We start from the raw sequence: 21,920 nt of genomic DNA on the forward strand, positions 1-21,920 counted from the left end.
AATGCAATACCTTGTTCCACATAATGGTGTGACTAAAATGTCATGCAATGTGGTCAGCACGTATACCAGTCACTGGAAAGGTGCTGCTGTTTTTGCAACAGGGTTTGAGCCATGAGCCAAAAGAATGTTCTGGAAATTGGCAGCAGTAGTGGATAACCTTTAGGAACTGGACTGTGTCCAGACCTCTGCAGTCTCGTCATCAATGATGCATGTCCATAGCTTTGTGTTATTGTAATCATAGGTCACTCACAAGTTTACCACAGTATCTAAACCTGGTTTTACCTTGAAATATTAGGTCAATTCCTCACTTTTCTCACTTATTTTCAAATTATAGTGAACTACAGTGACATGTGGTGTCATTTGGAACTTTCCCACTAATCTTCCATTACAGATTCCCAGTAGAGGGCATGACATCATGGATATCTAAACACATTCCTAACAGCCCTTTTAAGGATGTTTGGGAAACACAGTCCTCATGTCATTCCAGCTGTCATCAGTGGAATAACACTCAGAAATCTCCTAATCGGCAGGTATGAGCACATAGCCAATGGAGGCATGTAAAGTGATTCTGGAGATCAGTCACATGTCTGAGACTGTTAACTGTTTTCTTATATTTGACCTACCGGTATTCTTTGACAAACCCCTTAATAAACCTGCTTAATCTTTAATATTAAAACAAATATTTATTATATGACACGTCACATAGACCAGTGATATATTTTAAGTTTTATTAAAAGAGATTATAATATAAATATTATAAAGATTAACTTTATAATGGGGTTTTCCAGCTGTTGTTTGCTTTGGTAATATTCATAAACTGCATCTCAGTAGTAGTAGCAAAAGTCTGCTTATTTACTGTTATTTAAATTAGTTTGCCTAAAAAGGAGGCATATTATTGACCACAAAAAAGCCAATTTAGTCAAGGTATTTGGTTTATTTCTTCTCTTTGTAAAACAAATTTCTTTAACACCAAAAAGGTACATAGTGTAGCCTAACTACTAAAAATGAAAAATATAACCCGATGCATTCAGAACAGGCTTCAGCCCTGCCAAAGCACTAGTCCAAAAGGCCTCGACACTCTGAAATCACAGTGAACCGACACTGTTTTATCTCCACTCAACATTACTTGCTTAGCAATTTCCACACATTTTCGAACCCAGTTAGAAAACTGGATTTACTTTAATACATTAGTTCTTCATATAAAAACTGAATCATATATTTCAAAGACTTAAATGTTTGACTTGGGACATAGGAACTAAAAGCAACTGTATTTGGACATTAAATCATATTGTCCAAAGCGTCCAACATCCCAAATGATCACATCATAGCAACTGCCAAACACATAAATAGCATATATGTAAAAATCATTTAAGATAAAAGATCAAAGTGTCAAACACGAAGAGGTAAACTCATGTGCAGCCACTTTCTGGGGTAACAAAAACACTTTGTATTCTTGAAAACTATGGACACATTTCTAATATTACATGATCTGTGGATAAATTCTGAATGTATTAGAGAAAACATGACCATTGGGAAATGTGGGTTCAGGCTTCATTGCCCATAGAAAAAAACTCAAATATTGCAAAAATTCACTGTAAGGGATATAAATGTATACAAATCTTTAAGGGGGGTTTCCTGAAAACTGAGAATACCAGTGTGCACATCTAAAATTGTAAAATATTGTGCAGTCATACTAAAATCTAAACGTAAAAAATGTCTCTGAAACATCCACCCTCCTTTGTGCATGCCCGCCCCCCCCAACAAATGGTCTAATCACAACTGTGCCCATCTGTGTGCAATCACAACTGTAGAACTATGCAACCTAACGTAACCTTTACCGTAACCATCTTTTGACTTCACAGTTTTCTGTAATAGGCGCTCTAAGAGTGCTCTGACTACTCTCAAACAATATTTTATTTAGAGCTAAAAAATGTATCAAGTTACATTCCACTGATATATGTTGACTATATACAAAAGCAAAATGCAAATTATCAAATCTGTCTTCAACCAAACATGACAATGATGCATGACTGTCTAATAAAGTTCTAATTGAGGATGGATTTCAAATAAAATTCTTTGCTACAACATTTTTAAAAGCCTATATTAAAAGATTAACACTGATATTAAAGAATATTGAACCAATTTTTATAGAAAGTCTAATGTGACCAACAGAATACCAATGTCAATACCAACTTGCACCCTCTTCTATTCCACAAGTATAGCAGAATCCAAAGACACTGCTGGGCATAATAAATTATGGTGATTATGGGCATAATTAACATTATTTTGGGGAACATAATGGTGCCTCTTGAACTACAGGGGCATGTATGCAGGGTAGTTAAAGCAGAAGCATGCTAAACTTGTATTACATAATCTTTAAAATAGTATTTGCTTATTCGGTGGAGCATACAGTACCATAATAGGCCTTGGTTGAGGTGATTACAGTTCTTTGATTAGATCACCAGCTGTAACAGAACCTCCTAACCTAGTGTAAAGGAACTGTTCATTTGAGCCATATTAAGGCACTCAAAGATTCTGTGATTAGCAAATGTGCTATACCCACCTTTAAGGTCTTGTAATCAATGGCAGCACCGAATTGTCTGGTCACAGAGAACAAAGCACCTTTAAACTACTGAGTGTTCAAACGGTCCAACTTGCTGGCTGTATGACAGCCTAACACTCTGAAGGACCAAAAGGCTAACCTGTTGTTTAAATCTGAGTGAATTCATATGATTTTACATAAGGGAAATCACATGTGAGAGTGACAAAAATAAACAATACCGTTTTCAAAATGAGCATAACCACTGTCAAGCTCGCATTAAATAATAAGAAATATTTTGATTTATTTGCTTTATGAAATAATTTAACTTTTGCCTTCAAGTCATCCTTAAGCGATAAAGATATTTGGCAGACATGGAGAGGGAAAAGTTCCAGGCTATTCCTAGAGGAAAAACAAGGCAGGGTGAAACATATGGCCTTCAGTGTCGCAAACCGCTTATGAAATCCAAAAATCTTTTCCCTTTTGTTTATGGGAGGGAAACACAATAAATTATTTAAAACCATAACAAAATATTAGGTGAACTTTCAGTCCTTTTTGCACATTTTCCACATTCCATAATAATAGTGTTTGTGAAACAACAGGAAGGAAGGTAACTCCACGAGACTCCTTTATGACTGGGGTAAGTGCTGTTTGATGATCTCTTTGGACTGAGGTGGTATCCTGTCTGGAAAGCGCACCTGAAATTCCACTATCATATCCCCACGCTGGGAAGGGTTCTTGGGGAACGGCAAGCCCTCTCCTCTAAGTCTCTTGAGGGTGCCTGGTTTGATGATGTCATTGCAAGGCAGCGAGATGACCTTGTGGTCCATGGTGGGAATGCTCACTGTGCAACCGCAAAGGGCCTGTGGGAGAATGGGAGGATTGGAAGAATCTGGTCAGACCACAGTCGTACTGATACATCAGAAAGAAACTGTGAAGAGAATATGAAGATCTAGGCAATTTACTATTTACAATTTTTTAATGAATATCTGATGAATGCAAATGTTTCATAATAAATCATTATGTGAATACCTAACGTAGTTTACAAAACCAGATTAGAATCAGCTATGTACTATGCCCATAGAATATTATGTTCCAGAACAGACACATATGAACATATGAATCTTGTGATGCGTTCCACTCATATCATGAATAAATGTTATTGTTTAAGAATGACTTGTCATTGAATCATAGACATTTAATAATACATTTTATGCTAATGGAGAAAAACAGGTTCATTACTGTTAAAAAGAATGCATTCTGAGTTATCTTAGTTATCTCAGTCACCTTATATGAAGGAAGGAATGAATGAATGATTAACTCATTGGTCATGGTGAATAATGGCATAAAAGTAATAATAGCAAAATAATAAAATAATAATAATAATAATGGTGCATGTTTATAATAAGAACACTACATACTGATTTAAGATGCTCTAGGGCTTCTTCAATCACACCTGTGTCCTTGTCACACTGACTATGAGGATTTGTTTACAAGGCTGAAATACAGTCTGTGATTGCATGGTCATGTCTAAAATATTACAGTCTGTGATTGCATGGTCATGTCTAAAATAATACAGTCTGGACTTGAAAAGGGAGAATCTGAGAATGACTCACCTTAATGTCTGAGCACATTTAGGACTGGCCTTACATAAATGTGGATAAGTGACTGGTGTTTGATGTCTGAGTAAGAAACAGTGAGGGGCTTATTTTGTGTGCTGAAAGCTAATTTTAGCTGCTGCATTGTTCAGTCCTGATGGAGTAACTGAAGAATTGAGTGAGGTCATAAATAGTTGGCAAGTTTGTCAGAGAGGTTTCAGCCATTCCATGACTACAAAAAAATCTTTAGTTGGATTTAAGGCATTTGCCTTAACAAATGTCATACATGCCTGAAGATTTAAGAAAATCATCTAGAAGAGCTGACTCGGAGGCTTTAACTGCACATTGTGACTGAACAAAATAATCTGTCTAAATCATAAGAAACACTTGATAAAGTCTTTTGAAATAACTTACTCTCCCATGCAGTAGACCCTTCAACATTAGCCAGTATCTCAACAATCTTTCTCTGGATATTCGAAGTGTACTGGCTAAATCCAAGTGATTAAATCTGTGACAGAACTCATTACAATTCCATCTTGTACCTATTAACTCATCTCAGTTCATGGAGGGCAGCTTCTATTTTTTTCTTTTCATACACCATGTCTCAAACACAAACTCTGGGAGCTATGTAGCAGCTGTCCCAAGAGGCAAGGAGTATGTGCTAGCAATGACATCAGCTCCTTGCTCCAGACAACAGCGGAGGGGTGGGGGTTCATGGAAAGAAGGCTGTGCCTGATCCTAGTGCTAATATTTAGCCTTGGCACTGTGCCATAAATCTCCACAACTGACCTAATGGGGAACAACGGTCTGGGAGTGGCAAACGGCAACAAGACTAGCTGCTAAACTAAACAAGACTTCAACACGGCTCCATTTTAATCACGGTTAAGGCTATTTAAGGCCATCTTCGTTTTGGAAGCCAGTTCCAAGATTACACCATAGAGAATTACATGCAGACTAAAATATCTTAAAGACTGTGATAAATAAAATCTGAATCTGAATGTTGCTGCTTGGAACAAATGTAACTCGCCTCAAACCTTCATCTGTGACTCTGTGTACGATAAACAGACAAAGCAAGATTTATGAGACAGATTGGCAAGCCCATGTGACAACAGATGGCACACCACTTTATAGCCTCTATAATATTATAGCTGTATTATTTTCTTATCAACCTTCAAAGTGGGCGTCTAATAAGTACGATGAGAAAGGCCATATTGGTGCCATTTTCTGGAAAGTTCATGAACACGGTCTCATCCCAAATTAGTGGATCCACAAAATGTAAAAAATATTTTCATTTAATCTTGGATCTGGAGCTCATGCCAAAACTCATCAAGATAACGGACTAAACTAAATGCTGCGATGTCTATTTGTGGTAAAGTAGGTAGTGCTTATATAGGCTTGAAGGCCCTGCAGAGATTTCTTTGAATGAGCTGGCCCAAGGCATACGTTATGTAGAGATGATCATGCAGTTAAATGGCACCTGACTACTAAGAATTGTTCATGTTGAAAACAGCTAAGAAATGTCTCCTTTCAGATTAGCACTGAAAACTATAATCCCGACGTTCTGAAACATATTATAAGGTGACTCAAGCATACGTTGGGGTATTTCAGTGAATGAAGAGAGTTTAATATTTTATAGGGCAGGAAAGTAATATGGGAAGATCAGGAGTCACAGAAAGTGAGTCATCAACATTACATGTATAGATCACCATGTAGAGGTAAATTTGTATAGAACAATCCGGTTCTGGAAAACTGAAGAGAAGCTGTCTGCAGAGAAGCTGAGCTGTCCCCTTAAACTGAGATGGTCGAAATATGCAGAATCATAGAGGCTCGGATGGTAATATGTTCTGTCACAAATTGTATCTTCTGTATCTAGTCAATACATTCCACATCCTGAGTTAGGCAGATGGCTACTGAATAATATGTGGGGTTATGCTTTAGAGTACTGCAGGAGAGTCTGACTCACATTAAATTTGACACTCCAAGCTCTCAACGGGACTAACAATGGCACCAGGTCCATGTCCTCACATGAACTGGTAATGGCACATCAACTACATGACTATTTGTGGTTTAAAAAAAGAGGTTCTAAAGAAACAGAAACTACAGATGTGCTCTTTGCAAGATAACAGGCCAATTCCAACGTGACCATTAACTAATTTAAACTTCATTCTAATGTTTTCCTCAGTAGTTTTCTGTTGGTACTATATATTTCTTACACTGACCTTCCTTCTCCTGATTCAGCATAACAGGACCTCAAAAAATAGCATTCGTAATTAAACCTATGACCAAAAATACACAGACCCCAGCTGCTGCCACACTTGCGCGACAATTCTGGCCACACTGTTCGACTTTGCAGGCTTCGCCTTTTCAGAGCGACGACTCTGGACCGTGAGGCGTGACACTGCACCACAACATTCTTGGGCTCTCACACTGTAGTGGGACAGGATAAATTAAGTGTTGGCCTTGACCAAGCAGAGAAGACACTCCAAGTTTGCAGAGTTCACAAGCACAACACATCCTAAAGAGTCTTGAAAAGCTCATTTGGACATGATGTGGTTTATGCCAGCTTGGCCCTCTGCCTTACCTTTCAATTCATGTGGTGGTGGTCCACAGTAAATCTGACTAATCTATGTCTGGGCCTCACTGACCCAGCCAACAGCAGCCAACTGATCAAATAACCAATCTAAATTTGTTTAGCAGTAAATGAGACTGAATAGAGGATGCAAACCCAATGGCTCACAAGAACCAAAGGATAAAGGCAGAGCTTATAAGTCTGCAATTATTCAGGCTTTGTAAGGTGTGCAATCCCAGGTAGCAGAAATTGGTATCTGCTTCTGTTCAGTTAATACTGTATGAATCAATGGGAGATGGTGTATGTGCACGCGTTCCCATGTGTTCTTCATTCCACAGATTCTAGACAACGCTTCAGTGATGGATGCATTCTCTTCAACTTGCCACCATCTCCATCCTTCATCCATTACTGCAGGATAATTTGCCATCAGTCTAAAGTAGTTCTGCAATACTTAAGAATTTTAGAACGAGACCAAGCCTGAAGCTCCTCTCTACTGGCTAATATATCTTCTATTTACCAATACCATTCTCTGCAACACATTTTACCCACCACCACCTTCTTAACCTGTATTTGGCCCTGTTTGAGATCTCCTGGAGAACATCAGCCAAAATCCAGAGTTCCTTTTCCCCTCGTACAGCTTTACATTGAGCCCTGAAGCCAGAACACACATCCTGCACTTGCACAGCGACTCTACATGACTGATGCTTGCAACAGCCTGAAGGAACATCATGACAAACATCTAGTGATGTCACGGTACATATTTCATAGAGGTTATAAATAGGAAGAGCATTTACACTGAATTTAATAACTTTTCATGAGACATATTTCAATACTTCCTAAATTGACTGATAATGCTGTTAGTACAAAAATATTTTGTCGAATTTTTACTCTTTAATCTAATAAGCTTGATAAAAAGCTTATCTGAGTCTTACAAGTCACTATGTGCTGGTTCAGCATGTTTTTTATCTTCACTAAGATATTGATGTTAAGCTGTTTACAGATCTAAAACATAAAGAAGAACATGCGAACATGGAGAAGACAAACATCCTCATTGATGTGACTTATTGAAGTGTCCCACAGAAACATATCTGAAATATGAACCCTGATGTCCAAGTAAATGTTTGTACCTGCTGAGAACAAGAGCAGCAAGAACTGGGACATGCTCAATACTTTGGGATTTTGAACACTCAAACTATAATGCAAGCATTATTAGCTTATTTATTATTTTTCCTTAATTTTATTATTAGCCTTTTCCTGGCTGTCATGCTAATATGTGCTGATATAAGTCACATAATATTTTTATCTATTAAAGACCAGGCTGGTTCCAGCCACACATTGAAGGTTTCTCACCAGTGTTTTGAATGCCTGTATAAGCAATCCTCACTTTCCAGTGAACTCTATACTGATTATTGGTCTAAAATGGTTCATATCATACTCCAACAGAATATGGACCTTAGGGAATCATACAATAAATAATATATTTCTCCAGGAAGTCATGATGTACCCCAGGGATCAGCTCTTGGTCCTCTCTCCATCTCTGAGACAAACCATCTGTAGTCATAGTCTCAGCTTTTATTGCTATGCAGATAACATTAAAATATATCTTAGTGGTAATTCCACCACTGCTACTAATGATGAGTCTCCAACCATGCCTTGATACAGGTGAAAACAGCATATCCTTTCTAGCTCTAGATGAATGTAAGCTTTCTTAAGGTAAAATTACCAATGAAACGAAAAAACCCCACTGAAAAATGGATAGTATATCCTTAACTCCAAATATTCACTTTTTCCCCAAAAATAAAACTTTCATGTCTATACTGATTGTGCATCTGTTAAACATCTGCTGGCTTCTTGCTCCTGGTTGTCTTTCTGAACTTCATCTTCCATCCCATTTTCACACCCTTAGGTCCTTAGAAGACTACAGTACTACACACCAGGTTGTCCTCCATTTGTGGCAGATCATCCAGTGCCATGACCCATAAACTTTGGGATGCATCACCCCAATTTCTGACCGCTCATCTAATTCATTTTCCAAATCTCTGTTTAATTTTTTTCTACTGAAGAAATGTTTCTTATTCTTATGCTATCATTCTTGGTTTTTGTATGTTTGTTTTTATAGCATACTTTGTAAACCTCAAGTGTCAGAAAGAAGCTACATAAATAAACATATGATGATAACGATTATGAACAAGAATCTGCAGTGTGTAACAGAGGACTCTAGAAATTGCACATGTAGCACATTGTACCAAATAGTATCAAATTACTTCTACAAAGAAATGAGAGTGAGCACATACCTCCTTAAGACTGATTTTGGCAGTATATATGATGTTGGAGCCATCTCTCTTAAAGTGCGGGTGTCCCTTATCTTTGAGCACGAAGGCAATATCAGCGGGAATGTTCTCGGGCGTCTCATCTCCCTCTTTGGGGAAGGTGATCTTGGTCCCCTCTTTCCAGCCTCTCTTGATGACAATATTTAGGATCTTGTCTTCCGTCCGCATTGACCTCCCATCCGGGTTGAGGCGACGGCGTGTGATGCGCATGCGCTTGGTACATCCGTGGAAGATCTCCTCCAAAGAAACACGCAGCTCATGCACCACAGGAGGGTCCTGCACCTTCCTTCTGCTGTTGTGCAAAGGCTCATTGCGGTGCCTTCGACCGCCGCCATGATGGAAACCGTTGAGGCCATTGAAGCCGAAGTGACTAAAAGAGCTGAAAGGGTCATCTTCTCCATCCATGTCAATGTCCATGTCATGGTCCCCATGGTCTGCAAAGCCATTGTTGGTACCTCGGTGGCGTCCAGAGCCAAAAAAAATATCGAAGGGGTTAGAGCCTCCAAAGAAAGAAGCAAAAGTGGCATGGGGGTCCCCGTGGAAGGTGTAGTGATATGTACTCCCCTGTCCACTAGATGTACCACTTCCTCCGGTCTTGAGTCCTAAAATGATAAACAATGTAAGCAAATACATGTTTGACATAAAATAAGGAAATCTACTATTGTTTTCGTGAAAATGTAAACCATTTTTGAGCTAGTCAGACTATGCATTAAACAGATCATCACTTGTCCATTATTATTTAATACTGATAATCTGGAAGATATTTAAATCCGGTGAGAGCACCAAAATCTGGTTAATAAATGTATTTTAATCATATTTTAATTGAAGCCAGTTGAAGTCAACCTTATTATATATTGATAAATATCCTACATCACCATCATCATCATAGTAATAGCATTTAGTTAACTAGAGTGCTTGCTAAAATGCACTCTTTTTCAGCACACAGAAAAAAAGTTTAATATTGCAACATACTTATTGTAATACTGCAACATTTGATTTCAGTATTGAAATACAGGGCAAGGACAATTTCTTGTTAGACGCATACCATAACATTGGAATGTGATCAATGAATGTAGGTTTAAACATAAGCAAATAAAATCTTGTTCATTCTGAAAATATTATCTCTGCTCTAGTTCCATGACACCATGGAATCTTATCTCACAGGCTTCCTAGCTTACTGATATCCTTAGACTCTGGTCTAATGTTACCTCTAATGGTCTGTTAATTCCATACACTTTTGTAAATCACTCAGGACAAAAGCACCTGCTACATGCTGTAAATCTAAATGTAAAGAGGAGAAACGATGGTCTAACCATGATAAATTTCTGCCAGTGGCAGAAACTTATAAACCCACTCTGGCAACTGGCAACTAATATGGCAGGTGTGGGTTTACTGTTTAACTGGAGTAAACTTGATTTTGTTTTTTTTCTGCTCACACATCTCCTGTTTGAAATGGCACCACAGTCTGCCAAATGGTTCTGTATATTTAGATTCGGAGAAATGACAGCATAAATTCAGACAGATGGGTACATTACACAGACATTGTCCCACACAAACCTCACTTCTATTTTAATTCCCTAGCAACAACCTGGTAGTCTGGCACTTACAAATTACAGGTCAGAAAGAACATTTGACTCAAATCAAAGGAAAAAAAACCAATATAATTCTGAAATGATGGTCTAAATAAAGTATCTCTCAGCACTAGACCATGTTTAACCAAAATGTCTTCGATACAAGATGAAAGCACAATTTACTGTTAGGTACTGTCCTTAATAATGGGGAAAACGTGTCTATTAAAACAGAACACCTTTGTGTTCTTTTCCGAGTTCCTTTGTAAAGTCCCACAAAAATAGGCCACCATTTGCTAAAGCAGACAATTGATGGTTTGTAATAAAGGCACACAATTCAACTTCTGGGACTATGGGTGAGTCTAAGCATCTAAACATACATCTACCACAAAATACAAGGTACTTTACAAATGTAATAGTTTTATCATGCAGGGTCACTATGCACTCTTCACATGCTTTGCGATTACCCTATGTTAGCTCCTCAGGTCAAAACAAGGACATCATTAGAAACTAGGCCATAAAGAAATGGTCTTATCTTTATCCAGTTAACTGCAAAAATACATTTTGTTACGTTTTCTGCAGCCCAATTTTAAACACCGGGTGCATGAAGGATTTGCATGGCTTTATGGCTAGGGAACTACAGTACAAGAATCTGTTTCACTGCTGCCAGATCTGCAGGTTGAAGCCACTCTTAGAAAAGTCTTTCCAACAACCTTATAGCCTGCGAATGAAGGTAAAGCATATAGGATCCTGTAGAGCAAACATCAAAGTCTTCACATATCCAGAACTCTCTATTCACATAGGAAAGGCAGGAATATAGACCTGTCTAAGGATGCATGAGTCATCCTAACATGTGGCCTGGTATGTATATGGGAATTAGCTGAAATCCTTTTGAAATAAATAAATCCCGGATGCAACAACAATGTCAAGTTTACCACTTCAGCATCCAAGAAAAAATCCAAAAATATTTTCTGCACATTTCACAATGTTTGAAAATATGTAAGTTACTGAGAAAAGAATTCCAATGGGCTTCCATGTAGGAACAGACTGAGATGATACTCTAATGTACCACTAATGCAGTGACATAAAAGTCACAAATTGACAGTCTTTTATTTACATGGTTATTTACATGGCATGATAAGACTGAAAAAACAAACAGCATAAGCAGGCTTATAACTGCCCTGGGACTACACTATTGCAAATTTTTTTACCATTTTATTGCTTTTGTTGTCATCACTTTCCACTACATGTGAGAAACAAGAAGTAAAAGTAAAAAAATTAAGCTTGTATGCATTGAGCTCTATGCCTTGTGAAATTCCCAGCTCTATTCCCTCTGGTAGCAACTCTATAACCTGTGAAATCAGCTACATAACCCTGTTGAAGGAGCTCTATGCCCCAATTTTCCTTTTAAGGACCATGACTGTGTCTTGTACTCATATAAACACAGGGTTATGTTTTGGTCCTTGAAAGTGTGCAGGCTCCTTGTAGTTGGGGATTAGGACACTGGCTGTCATGAACCAAAGCTGAAACATCAAATTCAATTTCAAACTTGACACCTTCCAAAATTTGCTGTTCTATGAAATTGTGTTTATTGCATTTGCTCATGTGAGGTACCACACTGCTCCGAGCTGTGAATCTGAACAGGCAGGATCCTGGTGCACTTACCATCTTCTCCATACTGGTCATAGATGACTCTCTTCTTTGGGTCACTCAGGACTTCATATGCCTCTGCTATCTCTTTGAACTTTTCTTCGGCAGTAGGATCCTTGTTTTTATCTGGATGGAACTTGAGGGCCATTCTCCGGTAGGCCTTTTTGATCTCCTCCTCATTGGCACCAGACTGAATGCCCAGGATCTTGTAGTAATCCTTTCCCATGGCTTCAACTGACTTCTGGAGCCACCCTGTCTTGCCTGGATACAGGAAAAGGGCAGCTTAGCCTCATAACCAATAGCAAAGTACAAACTCTAAAATTAAAAGCGAGAACATAATTATATTGCCCATTAAAGCACATCTAATGCTGAACAAGAAATGTAACTAAGACCAATTCATTTTAATTAACTTGGATAATTGTGGGCAAGGATGTAAATTACACTGTGATAGAAAATGCAGTTTTGGAAGTAAACAGCAAATAGCAGTTTACCACTAACATGAACAGCACTTACAGCTTGATATCAGTACTGACATGCTACACAGAAGGCAGTAAACTAACTTCATAGGCCTTCATAGAGAATGGAAATAAATTGTATGAAATTCATCATTTATTGCTGAACGAAAAAGGGAGAGAATTTATCATTTCTGACCTACATCATAAACAAGCATCAAATATCGAACTTTAAGTCCTAATAGATTTCATCTTATGTCATCATACTCTAAACTGGCAAGCAGGCACCACATGTCTTCTTCAAAGTCCCATAGCTGGGGGGAGTAGTGGGGGTATTTAAACGGCACTGCAGATACACAGCTGATGCTGTTAACACAATAGCGCTTTTAAGAGCACTGAACCTGCAGAGTGACTGGAAACTTAATAAATGTGTTACGAAACAAACTGTTAACACGAATAGGGTCTAAACTTCTGAATTGTGAACAGTTTCTACAGATGAGAATTTGGGATAAGCAATTCGGGGTGAATAAATATTGTTAGTCTGCGTCTGTGGGCGTGAAAATCCTAAGACGCTCACTATAGTGCCAATGCAGAATTCAGCCGGTTTGCCGCAGCGACCGCGGACTCTCTCGTACCTCAGTACACTGGTATCCCCCTCTTGAAGGTTAGTTTACTTATGCCACTGCGACCACCATTATTAATAACAAAGGAAACGGGTCGCCGTCGTTTTAATACGGCTGTAGTTTCACGGTATTCCACACAAAAATGTCGAGTGTCCTCGTAGTAGCGCCGCCGCTTACGACAAAGGATTCCCCACTAGAGAGCAGCGGACAAACCCGGGCAGCACGTACAGCTACATCCGTCTCACCATTCTCCTCATCAGCTGTCAATGTTTACGGTGCAGCATTTGAATATTTGTTTAATAATAGGTGACGTTAACGTTAACGATAACCTCAGCATCTGTGAATGCCGTTTCCATAACTGCCATTAACAGTAATTCCAGTAATTATTTAGGAGTTAATGGTTGCCCGTGTATCGCAACATAGAACATTTAGACTGTATATTTCTATGAAGAACATGAACTTACTAACTTCACTCCACTTAGCGCACAGTAGTCTATGATATTAATAGCCGGTATGTCTGTAGCCTACAGTCCACATGCTCAAAGAACAGTCAGTGCCCGTTCAGACCTGTTGGAAGGAATCAATTGGTCATCTGAAGAAATTGGTTGCTTTAAACTGCAATAAGTAAAATTAATTTGGTACACGATTAATTAAATTCCACATTTCCAGAGAACTGAAAACATTAGGCTATCATTACGGAGATGCTTCGTCTGGCCATTTTTGGTACAACGTGTACATTACATTTCAGAAGTGGGCATTCACATGTCAGAATGAGCAGTGGTTTGGTAATCATGCAACAAAGGTAAACCCCCTATAACCTTCCTTACCTTGTCCGAGAAGCGCTTTGCTGACTGGCACTTGTAGTTCGCCTGACATCCAACTCCATTGGTTTAGCCACGCCCCCAGAGCGCCACAGTGGTTCCCCAGCATCCGCCTCCCGTGCGGAGGGAACGTCAGGTGTCATGTGTGTAAGGAGTAGGAGGATGAAGCTTCAAAACAAAGGAAGATTTCACACAAACTGTGTGAAGAGGCTGTATGTATGCCGAAGTCTGTCAGTAGATACGCATCCTTTAATTTCAGTTAACAAATCATCTGGATAGATATGGGATGCCTAGTTATTACTTCTGCTCATGGTGTAAGTATTTTCACTTAGTAATTACAGCTTTCTTTGGTCCAGTGATCATGCTACGGTCATCCACCTTAAAATGGAGTCTCGCTACAGCTAGTGTTACAGCACTTTCTAACTCTGAACTTTTGGAGACTGGGTTTAAGGTGGTGCTGTTGACTACCCAATCAGTGTTCTTCTATCCAGTCTTTTAGACATGTCTCCTACACTCATCAATTTTGTCTCTATTTTGTCAAAATTGTCTATAAATTCTTCAATTAAGCTTTTACCCCTTATTGTAACCAATCAGAAAATCCATAAAATTGTGGTGCATCTTTTACTTATTCAATCAATAAACAGGCTCAATGTATAGATCAATAAATGTATATCTATCATTGTTATATTATAAATTATACACAGATATATTATATGGGCGCTCATACTTGGTAAGATGGTAGCTATTTCAACCAGACACATACCACTAAATTCAATTTCAAATTAAAAATTTACAGGAGCAGTTATAGCAGTTATATCCCAATCACCAGTAAACCTTTGTGTGAAAAGATAATTTGGTGCCGTCTTGGATTAGCACTCTACTGCTATCTTATAGTTGTTGGACATAGCCATTCTGAGGAAATGTACTGCCAACTCGAGAGTGTGAGCTCTGAGAAGAAATGCATTTTTATATAGTGACAGGCAACTCCTAACAATGGATCTTCAAGACTACCTCCACCAAGATCTCTCACTTTGGGCTTACAGTTGCCAAAACTTGCTCCCACAGATTTTGCATTTTGGAAGAAGTAACTCTATAGTGTATGGCTCTGTTCGAAATAGCCTACTACATACTACTGGCGTACTGATTGAGCCCCAAATCAGTATGCCGTATGCAGTATGTGACCAAAATGAAATTTTCCAGTATGCTAAACATACCCGTATGACCTACTACTTCCGCAAAATATTCCAGTACGTGAACAGAGCCATCTTCGTGGTGTACTGCATCCCATCATGCAACGCTACATTCACATGACCCCATAGTATGCTTTGCTTTTGTTGCATACTGGAAACTGTACTGCATACTACTACGAGGACCAGTATGCAGTATCCAGTATATACTGAGTTCAGTATGCAGTATCCAGTATGTAGTAGTCTATTTCGAACAGAGCCTTTCTCACATCCAGCCACTCAGATCTTCCTGAGGACCAGACCAATTACTGAAGAGTGCTACTCAAAATTAGCATAAAAAACTGTTAAGTCACCCAGACAACTGACTTGTCATTATTGACAAGTACTTTAGTACTAATTTGATATACCACACTAGGGTTTAATGCGTGTGCCATTGATGTTATGTACAAAACTCGGCCACTCTAATGTTTCAGTAAATACAAATGTCAAAATAAGCTAATGGCAGACTGTAATTTGCCCAAATATATTTCTGAAGACTGATTGCAGAAAAACAATAGGTAAAACAAACAAACAAACAAATAATATAAAAATCCATGGTAGGTGTTTAGTCTCAACGTTACAGGTCTAATTCCTACTAATTTCTGTGATGACACTCAACCTTTGGTTGCTGGCGAGTTCTACCACCAAGTTTTACTCACTACTTAAGGCCAAAACTTACAGCAGACACAGTTATTCAATTTACATCCTTTAAAGGCTTTTTGCAAAGGCTTTTCAACCTCACTGAGTTGACCAAAATCTGATTCTAACCAATCACTAAAACCAATGAAGGAAGTGTTACACATTTGCATACATGCTGCTAATATTTATATTTCAATTGTCTGCTACAATATTAGTCTACATCTAACTAATCAAGTCCTTTGTGGAGGTACATACAGATGCAATAATATGCAGCTACTCGTCTTATAGAGTCGATCATCACGAATGTCACTGCGGATCTGCTGCAGTGAGTAAATCAGCATTTATCCTTTCACACCAAAAGGCCACCGTGACTCAACTTCACTTAAAACACAGAGGGAGGAAGTGGGTGAACGTGTCGAATTGAAGTTATGCGCTGCAAACAGTTCTTACATTTTTCAGATGGTTTACAAATTAAAAGACGTTCGGTGGAACAGGAGAGGAGACTTTGAGGTAAAATGAGTGAAAGGAAAAATGTACAAAAATCAGGACGGAATGGCAACAGGTCAGGGATGAGCGCGTGTTTCGGACGAGGACATCTAAAATACGCACAGTCTCTCAGCCCCTCAACTGCTTGCCAGTCCCTCATCATTCAGAGGAAATTTAACGCTCTTGTCTTAAGGGCTCAATCAAAACCACCAGCCATCGTACATTAACACTGCAGGGACACCGACTCACAGCTGGTGTATCATGCTCTTTTTTAAGGTCATCTAAATATATCTACTGTGAACCTCCCTTTGTTTAGAGGCATAATTTTGGATAGATGTTATGTAGTCCAGCCATGGCACCCTCTTGCTTTTTCTCTAATGCTAGGCCTCTTAAAGCCCATTAGCTGACTGACAGATCTTGAGGTACAGTCACACAGTGTTCAAATGTCACATTATGCAGTGTTCTAAGAACACAAGAAAACGGTGTTTTGGCACGTTTTATGCTGTGTTTGCGAATAAATTACTCCTCCTCTCATGTGACCAAATGTGACCACATTTTCATCATTTGGGAAAACCAGGACACCCTGGAGTGGGGGGGGGGAATACGGATGTTTGGTCACCCTCCTCTCATGGATAGCTGTATAAGCATATATAAGGGACCATCAACATAAAGTATTACCCTGCGAGTAACAGCGATAAGTCGTACAAACTCTTTTGACATTTTCTTTTTAAAGAGCATGTTGTCTAAACATGAGGGTGTGAGATGACATTCACTCTTTTTAATGGTGTTCATAACAGTGCTGAATGTAGCTCACACGTATGAGCAACATGTCAACACATCAGCTCAGCCTGCTGTATTGCCTCTCAGGCATTGGCCTGAAGACCACATGAACTGCACAATACAACACATGTAAAAGGAATTCATAATACAGGTCTATGTCTCAGTAATCAAGACCCTAATGTGGCAATCATCAGTACCCAGTAAACATGCAGATATCTATGTAAGAAGGATTTTAACCAAACTGAAACTTTATAAGACAGCTGAAACACTCCAGTTAGGTTAGCAATGGGAAATACTAGGCAGAGTTTTCCGCATTAGATTTTGTTTTTGCCCGTCAGCTCTTGCAGAACTGGCTGCCATTATCTGCTTGTCTGTGGTAGCAAGTTTGTGTTAAAGGTATTCTATGTTTTTCACATTAACCACATTTTCACATTAACCATCATGGAAAAGATTTGGCTTTTTATGGAATGTGGCATTGCTTCTAGAATGTGGCATAGCTTCCAGAAAATACATCAAATTCTTGAATTCCTTGCCAAGATGTGCTTCTAATATTTTATATTTTTCATGACTGAATGGGTTCCCAAATGCTTTGTGAGTTATCGGAGTTATACTCACATATATTGGTCTTGAACAGCAAAAACCTTTCTTAGAATTGTAATGCAACATTGTGCTGTTTTATTTAGAACACTAGTCAGTTGTATTACTGAACATTATTATTCAGACTCAGAAACTACCAGCACCACCAACAAAGTTCCAGGATTGAACAGCACATCAAAATAATCACAAATGTATGCTAACTAACCTAGATTACAGTCACTATTTATTGAACATTAATATAACAATCATAGACTATTCAAAAATATATATTCAGAGATGCGTGTTTCTGTTTGACTTCTTCTTCATAAATTGCTTTGCCAAAATATGTCAGTTTTCGTTCAAACCTTCACCAAGAAGAAGCATATAAGCAAAGCAGAGCAGAGACTGCCAACTCCAGTCTATTGTGACTCGGATCCTCAGCTAACCATCAACTCCCTGATCAGTTGAATCGTGTGTTAGGGCACAGAAAACCACCGGGAACTATAACCCCATGGACCTACTACCCACCATAAGAGACCACTCGCAAACCTTAGTCACGGCCCAGCCTGTGTAGGAGCAACTTCTTATCTTCAGCTTTTAGGAAAGTTCTCAGATGGGATTGATATGTTTTTTTTTTTTTTACATTTCTGAATGTGTTACATACACTGAACACCACAGTAAAACCACTTATGGCACACTGCAGAACTAGCCACTCCACAGATCTTTGTTTATAGCTTTAGGCCTAAAGACTTTATACAGTACTGCAAAGCCCTTTGTTTATGATCCCTCCTTCATATAAGAGTGATGAGCTGGATTAGAACAAACCAGAATTAAAGGCAACAGTAGAAAGGGCTGGAAGTGGCAGGCCTGTGTGGATGAGTGCGGTCTGAGTCATCCTCCCATCACACGAGGGTGGCGGAGAGGTGGGGGATAAAGGAGTGACTAACGAACAGGAGCACTTGCTTGTGCCTCTTAAAGAGCTCTCAGCCTTTCTACGCGTTCAAATCTTTCCATCCACACCGCTGAGAATCTGATGCAGCAGAACCTGGTGCACGCTGTTCCTCTGCAGATTTAGCACACGCCAGGAAAGGCCCACTTACTCTGCCGCTCTTTCAGCGCGAGGCGGCGTGAGTATGTGGCCGACGCGGAGAGCCGGGCACTAATCTGGGTTTATGGGCACCGCCGCTGAAAGCTCCCTGCGCTCAAGAGAGGCTCGGCTAACACCAGGGCTTCAAGTACCTGGGTACTCTTGGCCATGTTCGTCTACTGTGAAATCAAAACACTATTATATTAAATGGTAAATAAATGATAAATTAATAACTGTAATAGTAGTTCAAAAGGCTCAAAAGTTCAAATTCAAAGGCAAAAATAATAATGTTTCTGATATAATGTTAAATAAACCAGGTTGTGATGACTGAACAAAAAGAAGAAAAAAAAGAAAAGAAAAATTGATCAAATCTCCTTAAAGATTGATCTTACATGAAACATAGTTATTACTTCCATGATATATTGTACTGTATTATACATGCTGTAGCCTGTGTGAAAACCAGTGGAAGCTGTCTCTCACAGCAGGCAATTTCTCTATGGCAGACGGTAGGCGTTCAATATACCTCTCTCCTTCTATCTCACTCCTCTTCTCTCTCTCTCTCTCTCTCTCTCTAGGACATTTCCTGCAGACATGACTCAGACCAGAAATACCCAGCCCACAAATGGATGGGCCTCGCTATGGTAACAGGCCCTATAGACTGTACTTTGGCAGCCTATCCAGTTTTACAGCTCCCCAAATCATCCCACTCGCATGTCTAAGACACTCACCCAACCGCCAGCCTGTGGGGCTTAGATGAATGATCAACAGAGAGCCCTTCCACTAAAGGAGGAAGAGTAAATGAGTGTTCCTTCATTTAACAACGGCATATCTTAACAGCAAGGAATGGGATTAACCAGTTACAGACAGCACTCTTAATGAACTCCAAAAATACTGCGACCGGGTCCATTGGTTAAAACAGAGGCGCCACCCATATTCCATTCAGATGCAGATACACCAATCAGAGCTGAAGGCAGAAGTGTATCATTTTCAGTACGCAGGTATTGTTGAAATACTAATGCTTTCAATCCAGTATGGCACAACTGGGCTTGAGCTTCACTCACCATCACCTACTCTGCGGTTATACAAAACTAGCACTTTGTCATTCTGCATGGAGGAGTACAGAGAGAGAGAGAGACATGGAATGAGAGACAGACACATTCAGGCAGACAAACAGTGAGACAGTGAGAAAGAGCAACCCAGTGAGAGGGAGAGAGAATGTGAGCTTGAGAGAGAGAGATAGAGGAGGAGAGAGTGAGAGAGGTGGAGAGACAGATAGAGAGAGGTGGAGAGGGTGAGGGAGAGTGAGTGGTTGGTGAAGAACATTAGCAAAGTGAGCAATGTGAGAACTAGCGATGAAAACCCTAATCAGTGGACCCCATGATGGTAGCCATGACAACAGAAGATGATAAAAGTCAGACGCTTTCTAGATTTAAATGTTCTTTAACACCACTAACACACTTGAACCGATTACACCCTCACATTTTCAACTACACATAGTGCCTGGAGGAAGTCAGGAATAGTATTACTGTACATTTTATAAATCTTCAGGCCCAAATATCCCTTAGACCCAACTGAACTAGAATGGCCCCCTCCAGTCGTAGAAGCCCAGAGTCATGGAAAGGGATTTTCCTGCTCACACACACCAGATTCTCAACTCACCAGTTAATTACAAGTCACAGATCTGTTATATCAAGGAAGCTGTTCTGTACTCCAGCCCTGCAGAAGCAGAGGACAGTCCAGCTGCAATAATTCATATGACTGAAGAAATAAAACAGAATATTATCTACACTGGGGGATTTTTTTTTTCAATTTATTGTTGTAACTGCTCACATAAATCAATTTTAACCCCACTGTGAAATGTCATAAAATCTGCCTTGTGCTTTGCAAAGAAGAAACAGGCACTGATGGTTGTTTTGCCTTGATAATGTTCTCTCAGTAATACCCGAGCACGTGAAATATGAACACAATATATGTTTTGTTTTGTTCGAAGTTTTCGCAAAATAATACCACAGTTTAAAACAACGAATGCTCATCAGTGGTCTTATTAGCTTGTGAGATGCTCCTGGTCAGTATCAGATTGCTTTGTACGAAAACTGCCCCAAGAGGCCACAAATCGCCTCATTGGCAATCCTTGTTCTCTAAGCAAAAGGCAAATGAAACCCAGAGCAGACACAGCCAGCGAACAGGTGCTGCTCCATCCCCATTACTGCAGTTCCTAAATGAGGCCATGACTGAAGCAGGGCTATCTTTAAGTCCTGGCTCTGTCCTGTTGTAAATAGCTAGCCAGCCAAGCACCTGTTTCAGGATATCTTCCTAGAAGATGCAATGGCAGGGGGAGGCCTGTGCCCACCAATAGCTATGATTGAGGCTGCAAGTTCCCTTCTTGGAAGCCATTTGGATGTTACTTTAAGTTAACTCTGATGTGTTTAATGCCCTAATGGGGGGAAAAACAGAATTACCCTGTAGGCTGATCAGCAGATTGGTTTATATATAATGTTTAGAGCACATGTATTTGTTTGGACAGTTTGGTAGTACCACCAATATTGTTGAAGTTTCTAAACCAAATGCTGTCATCTGATAGTAAAGTAAATAAATATAATCATTATATTCCAAATTATTATGTGGTAATCATAATCTGATTATGTATGTCCGTCCTATGACTACACTAAAATGTATTTCTTTAACATGACATAAGCCATTGACATAACAAGGTGGCCATCTAATAAAGAGCCAGTGGAAATTTCGAGTGAGCAACCTTGATCAATGGTAAGTGACACAGACAGCCATGGCACTTTCCTTCCAATCGAAACAGGCGCATGACTCAGAAAGCCTCTTTACAGCCACTAAGCATTTCTTGCTTGGCTGTAGCTCTTACAAGTCTTTGAACTTTATCAGAGGCTCTCCATTACACTACCAAGAGAGTTTAGCCTAATATGACCGAAGGAGCCTGTGACACTGTTCAGGGTTGTACAGTAG

At 39.4% G+C, this 21,920-nt stretch overlaps 1 protein-coding gene across 6 annotated transcripts; it reads right to left on the bottom strand.

Moving 5' to 3' along the window:
* Positions 1 to 920: 920 nt before the first annotated feature.
* On the bottom strand, positions 921 to 14,303 carry dnajb5 (DnaJ heat shock protein family (Hsp40) member B5). 6 transcript variants are annotated; one of them, XM_076997565.1, is made up of 5 exons: positions 14,157 to 14,199; positions 13,794 to 13,896; positions 12,270 to 12,515; positions 9,001 to 9,638; positions 921 to 3,402 (listed from the first exon to the last, which is right to left on the bottom strand). In XM_076997565.1, exons 3-5 carry the CDS (start codon positions 12,478 to 12,480, stop codon positions 3,169 to 3,171), a joined length of 1,083 nt encoding a protein of 360 aa, XP_076853680.1. In that variant the 5' UTR covers positions 12,481 to 12,515; positions 13,794 to 13,896; positions 14,157 to 14,199; the 3' UTR covers positions 921 to 3,168. The 6 variants fall into 6 exon arrangements, with proteins under 6 accessions (XP_076853680.1, XP_076853683.1, XP_076853678.1 ...); XM_076997568.1 differs by having other exon boundaries at positions 13,798 to 13,896; positions 14,157 to 14,183; XM_076997563.1 differs by lacking the exon at positions 13,794 to 13,896 and having other exon boundaries at positions 14,157 to 14,303.
* Positions 14,304 to 21,920: the final 7,617 nt, after the last annotated feature.

Source organism: Brachyhypopomus gauderio, chromosome 3, assembly GCF_052324685.1.
Source record: "Brachyhypopomus gauderio isolate BG-103 chromosome 3, BGAUD_0.2, whole genome shotgun sequence".
Lineage (NCBI taxonomy): Eukaryota > Metazoa > Chordata > Actinopteri > Gymnotiformes > Hypopomidae > Brachyhypopomus > Brachyhypopomus gauderio.

Excerpts from the sequence above, each read along its gene's own strand:
- dnajb5 (XM_076997563.1), bottom strand. The coding sequence starts at position 14,259 with ATGCTGGGGAACCACTGTGGCGCTCTGGGGGCGTGGCTAAACCAATGG. Across the intron at positions 12,516-14,156 it reads CAAAGCGCTTCTCGGACAAG|GCAAGACAGGGTGGCTCCAG; the intron begins GTAAGGAAGGTT and ends TCCTGTATCCAG. Across the intron at positions 9,639-12,269 it reads TGACCAGTATGGAGAAGATG|GACTCAAGACCGGAGGAAGT; the intron begins GTAAGTGCACCA and ends TTATCATTTTAG.